General features: G+C 35.3%; 1 protein-coding gene across 1 annotated transcript; it reads left to right on the forward strand.

Annotated features, from left to right (window-relative positions):
• The first annotated feature begins 5,462 nt into the window (after window positions 1-5,462).
• Window positions 5,463-11,124, forward strand: LOC114259128 (putative pectinesterase/pectinesterase inhibitor 17). The gene is made up of 2 exons (XM_028199124.2): window positions 5,463-6,327; window positions 10,433-11,124. The coding sequence occupies exons 1-2, from the start codon at window positions 5,463-5,465 to the stop codon at window positions 11,122-11,124; spliced, it is 1,557 nt and encodes a 518-aa protein (XP_028054925.2).
• Window positions 11,125-11,517: the final 393 nt, after the last annotated feature.

Consider the following 11,517-nt stretch of genomic DNA (forward strand, 5'->3'; position numbering starts at 1 on the left):
TTGACATGAGCTTTAATAGCCAGCACATTACGACCTTGTGCTAATCCCAGTTTTCATAAGCATGTTTGAGAATAAACCTTGTTCTCATAGAAAGCGACCCCACTTTCATGCTCACATAGGTAAAATCTGTCAAGGATGTTCCCATAATTTACATATCCCACTCAACAAGAGCTACAGAATTTCATTAAGAGTATAACAACTCAACCCTCCAACATTACAGGACAAATGCACTTACATCATAGGGATGGATAACAAAATATTAAAGAGTGCATTTTTTACAATCACCATATGATTCGTTCTTCCCATTGAACCTAGTTATAGGATCTCTGTTCCCTAGGTTGGATATCCTCATACATGGTTTATGATTTTATAGGCTTCAAACCCATCCCCCTCGATGTATTCTAGACCCTATCTCTCGCCAAGGCCTTGGTTAACGGATCCGCAAGATTATCACAAGATCTTACATAATTCACAGTTATGATGCCATTACTCAAATAGGATCTCACATTATTGTGTTTCCTTCGAATAGGTCTGGATTTCCCATTATAAAAATGATTGTTCACTCTACCAATAGCAGCAGTGTTATCACAACGAATTAACACATAAGGAATTGGTTTTTCCCAAAAAGGAATTTCATGTAACAAATCTATCAACCAATTCGCTTCCTCATATGTTGAAGCTAACGCTATAAGTTCAGCTTCCATTGTAGAATTAGCAATTATCGTCTATTTTTTAGACTTCCAACATATAGCACCATCACCCAAGGTAAAAATAAAACTCGAGGTAGAGAGAGAATCACCTGACTAAATGTTCCAATCGGCATCACTATATCCCTCAAGTACCGCAGGATACTTGTTATAAAACAAACCATAATGTTTTGTTCCAAATAAATATCTCATAATTCTTCCCATGGCTAGCCAATGATCTCGACTTGGCTAGCTAGTAAACCTGCTAAGTATTCCAACAGCATATGCAATGTTAGGTCAAGTACAGTCAGTAGCATATCTCAAACTACCAATCATGTTAGTATATTCTTTTTAATTAATCACTTCTTTTTCATTTGTTACAACAGACAAATATATGCTTGCATCAAAAGGAGTAGCAACATGTTTACAGTCTAGAAAATTATATTTCTTTAACATTTTCTCAACATAGTGCGACTGATCAAGAAAAATACCATCATTAGTCTTGGTAATTTTAATTCCCAAAATAAATTGGCTTCACCAAGATCTTTGATATCAAAGTGGCTATTAAGCATATTTTTAGTCTCATTTATAATATTCAAATTAGAGCCAAAGATAAGTAGATCATCCATATATAGGCTAATAATCATATGTGCATTCTCACAAGTTTTATAATATATGTACTTATCACATTTATTCGTCTTATAGCCATTCTCAAGCATGCAAGAATCAAATTTCTCATGCCACTGTTTAGGAGCTTGTTTTAAATCATAAAGGGATTTAGTTAGCTTACACACCTTGCTTTCTTAGCCAGGCTCCACAAAGCCTTCGGGTTGGTCCATGCAAATCTCCTCATCTAGATCTCCATTTAAAAATACTGTTTTTACATCCATTTGATGAATTTTGAATTCATGAATTGCAGCCACTGCAATCAACAGTCTAATGGATGTAACTCTAGTAACTGGAGAAAAAGTATCAAAGAAATCAAGATCAATTTGTCGCTTAAAACCTTTAGCGACAAGCCTCGCTTTATATTTATTTATAGTTTCATCCGGTTTAAGTTTTTTACGAAGGACCCATTTACACCCAATAGTTTTACAACTTGGAGGTAAATCCACTAGCTTCCATGTTTTATTTGAAAGTAGTGCGTCTATCTCATCATTTACAGCCTCTCTCCAAAAAATAGCATCAGGTGATGATAAAGCTTCTTTCACCGTAAGAGGAATTTCTTCCACATTGTAAAGATAATAGTCAAGGCCAAAATCTTTTTCAACTCTAGCTCGTTTACTTCTTCTTGGTTGAATATGAAAATTTTCCTTTTCTTGAAAAACTTGAGAAGGAGTAGAAGAGCTAGGCATAGATAAAATATTTCAGAAATTATTTAACCCCCACTATTTCTAGATTTGAAAGGAAATTTATTTTCATGAAAAATAGCATCACCTAATTAAAAAATAATATTATTTTCCATATCAAAAAATCTATAAGCTGTACTATGCAATGCATACCCAAGAAAAGCACAGGTGGTAGCTCGTTCACCCAATTTAGGTCGTTTAGGATCTGCAAGCCTCACAAAAGATAAACAACCCCAAACCCTCAAATAACCTAGTAGAAGAGCTAGGCATAGATAAAATATTTCAGAAATTATTTAACCCCCACTATTTCTAGATTTGAAAGGAAATTTATTTTCATGAAAAATAGCATCACCTAATTAAAAAATAATATTATTTTCCATATCAAAAAATCTATAAGCTGTACTATGCAATGCATACCCAAGAAAAGCACAGGTGGTAGCTCGTTCACCCAATTTAGGTCGTTTAGGATCTGCAAGCCTCACAAAAGCTAAACAACCCCAAACCCTCAAATAACCTAGATTTGGTTTATGCCCCCGCCACATCTCATAAGGTACAATTTTAGTCTTTTTGTGTGGCACTCTATTTATCACATGGCAATCTATCAAAATAGCCTCGCCCCAAAGATTTGCGAGAGCACCTGAATTAAAAAGCATAGCATTCGTCAAGTCAATTAACGTTCTATTTTTTTTTCCAGCTACGCCATTTGATGAAGGTGAATATGGTGGAGTAGTCTCATGAATAATTCCCAAAGACTGAACAAAAGAGTTGAATCCAAGAGATTCATACTCTCGGCCTTTAATTCTTTTAATCTTTTTACCGAATTGATTTTCCACTTCAAGAAGGAATTCTTTAAATTTCTCAAAAGCATCACTTTTATTTTTTAATAAATATACGTTTGTGTATTTTGAAAAATCATCAATAAAAGTGATAAAATATCGGTTACCACCTCGAGTTAAAATTCCTTCAAACTCACACAAATCAGTATGAAATAATTCTAGCAATTCGGTATTTTTTTAACACTTTTATGAGGCGTCTTGGTAATTTTTGCTTTACTGCAAACTTACATTTCTCAAAAAAAAATTTCACTTTGGGAATTAACTCTAAACTACTCATGATTCCCACATATTTACTATTTATATGACACAAGCGAGCATGCCAAAAATTAATAGAGGACAACATGTAAACCGAATTAGTAGATGGTTTATTAATCTCAACATTCAATTTGAACATCCCATCACAAGCATAACCCTTACCCACAAAAATACCTTTCTTGGTAATCACATATTGATCAGATTCCATAGTTTGCTTAAAACCAGCCTTACTCAACAAATAACTTGACATCAAATTCTTCCTCATGGACGGTGTATAAAGCACATCTTTTAAAGTAAGCATCCGTCCAGAGGTGAACTTAAGGTCAACCTCACTCCTCTCAAGTATCTTGGTTTGACTAGAGTCACCGAGCATAATTGTTTTCTCATCATCAAAGGGAGTATACACCTTGAACCAAGCTTGATCATAACAAACATGTCTATTAGTACCAGAATCTGCCCACCAACCATCCACATAATTAACTATGCAAATGTCTGTAATCATAGCCACAAATGGCTCCTCGATAATGTTAGCCTTTGGGACAGGTGTACGTTTTCGGAATTTGCAAGTTCGAGCAATATGTCCACTTTTGCCACAGACAAAGCATGTAAAATTTTGTGGAGGTGATGGACCTTGGTTCTTATCTGGATTAATCCATTTATTGTGAGGTTTACCATAATTCTTCATATTCTTTTTATAAGGCTTTAGATAAGCATTCTTGGAATTGTGACCTTTGGGTAAGTTATTATTTGCTGAAACAAAGTTTACCTTTGTAGTAGAATTGCCATTACCCACTTGTCTTATTAATGCATCTTGGCCTCTAGCTTCCTCTTCTACTCGGATGCGAGTGATCAACGCCTCTAAGGAAGTCTCCTTTTGTTTGTGGCGCATGCTCTTTTGGAATTCTCTCCAGAATGACGGTAGTTTGTCAACAAATCCTGCAACTACCAAGTTGTCACCAATCTTGATGCCTTCAGATCTTACTTCTGCAACTATCATTTGGAAATCTTGTGCTTGCTCCACAACGGATTTTTCATCTACCATTTGAAAGCGAAAAAAACGGCTAGCTGCATATTTTCTTGCTCCTGCCTCTTCAGTATCATACTTAGTCTGTAAAACCTTCCAAATTTTCTTTGCGGAAGTGTAAATGGTGTCATAGTAATCATAAAATTGATCAGCAAGGCAATTTAAGAGATAAAAGCGACATTTATACTCATCTGTATTATAGGGAGCCACTTTTACTTCATGTGCCTCGTAGTCTCCACCATTCATCTCCTTGGTTGGGATTTTGTATGGATTCTTTTCAGTAAGAACATATGCAACTTTCAAAAGGCTAAGATCAAAAAGAACTTTTCCTTTCCACCTCTTAAAATGAACTCCTTTAAACTTGAAATGCTTGTTGAGATCTCTAATTCCATCATTGGTTTTTTCTGGTATTTATTCCATGGTTGTTCTCCTTAAAATTGTTGGTGAAAATACCAGAAAAAATTATATTTTATTGATAAATGATGCAAAGAAAATGAGATACAAATAGATCAGGCTGAGACACGGATATCTCGTTTTCTTTAAGGAGATCAAGCCCACTGCGGTAAGAAGAACCCCAATACCGATGCAACAATCACAAAACTATGACTTGTCCCCTCTAGGATATAACAGCCCGACCACTTGTCGTATGGTTCAGGCCAACTCTGCACAAGATGGTGAACCCAAAGCTTCACCAATAAAACACTATTCTTTGCTAGTAATCTCTCTTGTATAGAAAATAGTTGATGTGTTAGTGGTGTAGAAAAGAGTAGATGAGAGGGACTATTTATAGGCCAATAGGATCTTACAGTTACACCAAAAAATAATGACCATTAAATAAGAAAAAATGGTTACACCAAAATAATGACTATTAACCAAGTTCATGAATTCTATTTAACCTCCATTTTTGACCAAGAGGTTACCAAAGTAATGAAATCTCATTTATGAAAAAGATAAATCAATAAATAAATACAAGATATTAAAATGGTCCAACAATATATATAATAGTATATATCGATAGATTGTTACCGTATTGAATTTGAAAAATTAATTTAATTTTTGAATTAAAATAATACTAGTCTCTTGATTAAAAATTAATGCAATTTTATCATAAAAATTCGTTCGATTTTATGAATAAGTCGAAAAGTATTCATTGAATTTTATAACTTATGACTTTTAATGACTAATATGCCAACACAAATTCCTAGAGTGGCCAACCTGTTACCCATATTTCAACTATATAAAGAGGCAACCTTAACAACCTATAGAACCAAGTTTAAGAAAACAAATCACCCAACAAACAAACCACCCAACAATGGCAATCAAGTTTGAATTATTATTCATACTCTTTGTATCCTTCTGTTCATTCCTCTCCTCTGCCTCATCATCTGCCGCCTCCGATGACATAAACCAGTGGTGCAACAAAACCCCATATCCCGAGCCATGCAAATACTTCATGAGCAACGACTCTTACAATTTTGTACCCAAACAAAAATCTGAGTTCAAAAAGATGGCCATGCAAATAGCCATGGAGAGAGCTCTCAATGCCGAGACTCACACTAAGTGGCTCGGGTCCAAATGTCGCAATGAGCTCGAAAAAAATGCATGGTCTGATTGTTTGAAGCTCTATGAGAGCACAATTCTCCAACTCAACAATACACTAGACCCGAACACAAAATGTTCTGATTTTGATGCTCAGACGTGGCTCAGCACGGCTTTGACAAATCTTGAGACTTGTCGAGCTGGGTTCATCGAGTTAGGTGTCTCAGACTTCATGTTGCCTCTCATGTCAAACAATGTTTCGAAGCTAATCTGCAACACTTTGGCTATTAACAATGGCTCGACTGAGAAACAAACGTATAAAGAAGGTTTTCCAACTTGGGTTTCGCCTGGAAACCGCAAGTTGTTGCAATCATCGTCTCCAGCAGCAAATCTCGTGGTGGCTCAAGATGGTTCGGGGAATTACAAGACTATTCAAGCTGCTTTAGACGTAGCGGCGAAGAGGAGTGGCAGTGGGAGATTTGTTATACATGTGAAAAGTGGTGTTTATCAGGAAAATATTGAGATTGGCAACAATATGAAGAATATTATGCTCCTTGGTGATGGATTGAAAAACACCATTATCACTGGCAGTCGAAGCGGGGGAGGAGGTTCCACCACCTTCAATTCTGCAACTGTTGGTAAGGATCTCCTCTCTCTTATAATTTTTTAAAAATATTTTTAACATATTTTTATAATATTAAGTATTAATTTTTTGCATATTTTTCAAAATAATTAAAAGCCAAAACAACTGTTATTACACTTATGACAAGGAACACAATCTATCGACATCACAAGTGCATAACAAAATATAATGAAAGCATTTGATTTTATTATTTTTTAATATGTCAAAAATAAAATGTTAAAAATATTATTTTTTGGTGTGGGCGATTTTTTGGTTTATTTGTCTATTTATTTATTTTTGCTTAGTCTAACATCTAACTTTTTTTTAAGAGAAGTACAAAGCGTCATGGCATAAAATTGATTGTTAACGATTGCTAAGGTGCTTTGAAATCATGTCTGGTTTAAAGATAAACTTTCACAAAAGTGTGGTATGTGGTGTGGGTGTTTATGCGGAGATGATGAATGATATGATTGCAATCCTAAATTGTAAAATAAAATCTCTGCCACTTACTTATCTAGGGATGCCATTAAGAGCTAATCCAAGGAGGTTAGCCACTTGGAAACCAGTAATGGATATAGTGAAAAGTAAACTAGCCGGTTGGAAGAGGAAGATGCTGTCTTTTGCGGGGAGGTTAATACTTGTTAAAACAATAACTTCAGCTTTGCCAGTGTTTTATTTATCATTGTTTAAAATGCCTGAAGGGGTTGCTAAAGAGTTGGAGAAGCTTCAAGCTAATTTCTTTTGGGGTGGCTCTGATTCGAAAAGGAAGATTCACATGATAAAATGGGAGGAAATGTCAAAAAGAATACACCAAGGTGGCTTGGGCATTAGAAACTTGAGGGATGTTAATAACTGTTTACTAATTAAGTGGTGGTAGAGGTTTGGTAGTGAAAATGATGCTTTGTGGAAAAAGGTCATTTGTAGTAGATATAAGTTGAAGGTGACTAGTTGGATTCCATCTTTAAATCCATCTAGTGGGTACTCAGCAGTTTAAGTGTAGTAGCCTTAAGGAGTTTTATTTGCATAATTTCCAATTGAAAGTAGCGGATGGGGTGAGGATCAGATTTTGGTCAGATGCTTGGTGTCAATCTATGTGTTTGAAAGATGAATTTCCAACTTTGTTTAGGTTGTCTTTGGAAAAAAAAGAGTGCTTGAGAGTCTTGGTTGATAAAAAAATCATTGCAGGTGCTTGGTCTTTTGATTTTAGAAGACAGCTATATGATTGGGAGGAGCTGGAATTGGTTAGGCTCATTAACCTCTTGGTGGCAGCCCCTGATATATGTGTTGAGTGTGTAGATCAACCTGTTTGGGCAACTTCATCTCTTGGGGTCCTAAAAGTAGCAGATTTGTATAAGTTTGTTGTGAATAATGCTGGTGCCACCCTGAGTATAACTAAATTGTTATGGCTTAAACATGTCCCTCGTAAGGTACAAGTGTTTGGGTGGTTTGCCTGGAAAAGGAGAATCAAGACCAGGGAGTTCTTATAAAAGTTGGGTGTGATCACTCAAAATGATTCTACAGTCTGTGTGTTTTGTAACAGTGAAAGTAAATCTATGAACCATGTCTTAATTTGGTGCCCATTTGTGTGGAAGACCTGGGCTGAAATGTTAAAGTGGTGGGATGTCCAAACTGCTTTGCCAAGTTCTGTGGAGAGTCTTCTTCTGTGGTGGGCAGGGGGAAAGCTAAAAAAGAAAGAAAGGTTAATTTGGGGGGGCAATTCCATTAACAGTGACGTGGTCAGTCTAGAGATGCAGGAATGATTGTGTTTTTAGAGCAATTCCCCCAAATTCAAAGGATCTATGTGACGTAATTAAGTATAGGATTGCCTTTTCGGTAAATCCATACCTCAGAGATTTTCACTTCTCTATGCAGGATTTTAGTACTAATCTAAGGCAAATTATGAGGTATTTGGGTAGAATAGTTGGTTACTGTTGAACTGTTGTGGTCTGCTTTTGCTGTTGGGGCTGTAGTGTTTTTGCTGTGTTAGCTTGGGTAATATCTGCATTCTTTTAATCTGTGTGCTGTGTTAGCTCTGAATCTGTGTGCTGCTGAATATCTGAGGCAGGTGTACAGATGTGTGTATTGAAGTTTTGGGTGTTGAAACTCTGTAGGGTGGTTGATGTAATGTGAACCTCTATATCTGTGTGGCTAGGAAGCACGGATACGGATATGGGATACGGATACGGATACGATACGATACGGCGATACGACAAAATTTGAAAAACTAGGATACGGGTACGGCGAGGATACGTTCGTAAAAAATATTATTTTAACAATTTTTAGTAATGCAGTATGCATAAAAATAAAACTTAAAGCAAAAGACAACTTGATAAAGAAGAAAGATTCCTACAAAACTAAGAGTCTTCAAGGTCAATAGCTTCAACTTGTTCCCCTTCATCAGTGAATATCACAAGACCTTAGCTAAAGCCAAAGCCAAAAAACCATTCTTAAATAAAAATTTCAGCAAATATACTTTTTTAAGTCATCAATGATAGCCTAGGAAGCACGGATACGAATATGGTGATATGGGGATGTGGATATGGCGATATGTCAAAATTTGAAAAAGTATGATACGGGTACAGCAGGGATACATTCATATATATATATTTTTTTGTGATTTTAATAATGTAATATGCATGAAAATAAAACTTAAAGTAAATTAATAAATAAAGAGAGGGATTCCTATTAACCTAAAAGTGCTCAAACATTCATAAAACATTCAAAACTAAAAGCAAAAGCAAATGCAAATGCAAATGCAAATTAAACATCATCCTTACATGCCAACACCAAAAAAAGAATGAGAGCAGAGAGAAGAAACGTGAGAGAGTGAGAAAGCGAGAGAGAAGTGAGAGAGACAACAAGGATACATCAATTTGACAAATTCTATTACTTAAGCTCTCACTATATTCCTCTTATGAAAGAACTAAACAAAATATTATAAGTAATATGTAACTTCGAGTATCCGATACTTCAAAATTAAGTATCCGATACTTCAAAATTAATAAAAAATTAATTAAGAAGTATCCGATACGTATCCGCGAGTATCCGAGGAGTATCGGTATCCAATAAGTATCCGATACGAATACGTCACCCTTTTTGAAGTATCCGTGCTTCATAGCTGTGTGGTGTAGTTCTGCTGTTGTTCTGAAGGGTGATGGTTTCTGATCCAAGGACAGAGGTGTAGTCATTTGGTCCAAGGGAAGTTGTGTCAAGTGCTGTGTAGTTTGGGTTTGGGTGACTTCATCCAGCTATGCATCTGTGCAAATTTGAAGCATATCCCTTGTGGATTCAAGGGTGAGGTGCCATATGTTGTGTAGTCTGCTAGCTCTAAGGTCTGATCTGTAAATGTTATGTACTCTGATGCCTAGCTTTGGTGATTGATCTGAATTTGCTCTGTTCCTCTTATCTGCAGTTTGGGTGTAGCTCGGTTGGCCTGCTATTTTGTTAGCTATGGTTGCCTTTCTTTTTCTTGTTTTTTTGTTTTGTTTGTTGGTTTCTCAGCAACTAGCGCTTGGAGCTTCTGTGAGCTCCAAGCTTCTCTTTATTGATGTTCTGTATCTTATTTGATTATTTTCATCAATAAAGATTTTCTTTGCCGATCAAAAAAAAAAAAAAACTACTCCTATATTAAATGTAAAGGAAAGATCATGCTACTTTTCATTATTATGTTTTTTTTTCAAAATTAAATTTACTTAATTTGATATTCAATTTCAAATTGTCTTGGTAAAATTTTCATAAAAATTGTGACATTCAGCTGTCAATTGTGAAGGATTCTTTGCTGATGGCATTTCATCCCACAGTTGATTGCATAGATCAATTTATAATCAATTTGTAATGCCGGCTATATTTTTTGAACAAATAAAGTATATTTTTTAAATATATTATAAAGTCTAAAGTTCTTCATTGTAATTTTAAAGTTTCCATCATTATGAAGATAAATTCTTGAATTAATTCAATTTTTTTATTTACAGTATGAAAATTAAACCTGCGTAGAAGCATAAGCTTTTATTAACTTAATTAGAAAGGACAATTAGAGATCACAACATTACTTTGTTCATAGATAACATTTCAAACCATAGAGTAAACAATTACTAATTATTGATAACATATTTTGTTTGCAGCGGTTACTGGTGGAGGATTCATTGCTCGTGATATAACTTTTCGTAACACGGCTGGGCCACAAAATCACCAAGCTGTAGCACTCCGATCTGGCTCTGATCTCTCCGTTTTCTACCGTTGTGGTTTTGAAGGATACCAAGATACACTCTATGTTCATTCTCAACGACAATTTTATAGAGAATGCGATATTTATGGCACGGTAGATTTCATATTTGGAAATGCAGCTGTAGTTCTCCAAAATTGCATGATATATGCCAGAAAACCAATGAGCGGCCAACAAATTACTGTAACAGCACAAGGGCGAACTGATCCTAACCAAAATACTGGCATTTCAATTCATAATTCTCAAGTCATGGCTTCATCCGACCTAAAACCGTTACTTAGCTCATTCAAGACATATCTAGGAAGGCCTTGGATGGAATATTCGCGTACTGTTTATCTACAAACTTACCTTGATACGTTGGTTGATCCAGCAGGTTGGTTAGAATGGGACAATAACTTTGCTTTAAATACTCTGTATTATGGAGAATATAAAAACTCTGGCCCTGGTTCTTCGACTAGTGGAAGAGTAAAGTGGGGTGGTTATCGAGTCATATCTAGTGCAACTGAAGCATCACAATTTAGCGTTGCAAATTTTATAGTTGGTCAGTCATGGTTGCCTTCTACCAGCGTGCCATTTACTTCTGGCCTCTAATAGTGCTCTCCTACTGTGTACGTAACAGATTAAAAGTAGTTTTTGTTAGTGGCACAAATTGATTTGCGTGGGCGGCCCTTTTATATTGTAATTGGTCTTGCAACAGGTTTGACCCATCTAGGAGCCTGGACTATATCTTCAAATTCAATACAACAAAAAATTCAATATTACATAACAAAATTTTAAAATATCATTGCAAAACTGCATATGGTTATTTTTTCTTAAATACATAGTTTGGAAGTTAGCTATTTTAGTTGGTTATTTTAGTAGGTTAAAAATTTTGTGTTTGAGAAGATGGTTGGATTTTTTGTATTTGGATATGATGTTTTTAAAAAAAAAAATGAAATGATTATGGATTTAATGTGACATTTTATCTTTTTATAAATTTTAACT

Source organism: Camellia sinensis, chromosome 8 (assembly GCF_055761805.1).
Source record: "Camellia sinensis isolate YWXY chromosome 8, ASM5576180v1, whole genome shotgun sequence".
Taxonomy (NCBI): Eukaryota; Viridiplantae; Streptophyta; class Magnoliopsida; order Ericales; family Theaceae; genus Camellia; species Camellia sinensis.

Excerpts from the sequence above, each read along its gene's own strand:
- LOC114259128 (XM_028199124.2), top strand. The coding sequence starts at position 5,463 with ATGGCAATCAAGTTTGAATTATTATTCATACTCTTTGTATCCTTCTGT. Across the intron at positions 6,328-10,432 it reads CTTCAATTCTGCAACTGTTG|CGGTTACTGGTGGAGGATTC; the intron begins GTAAGGATCTCC and ends TTTTGTTTGCAG.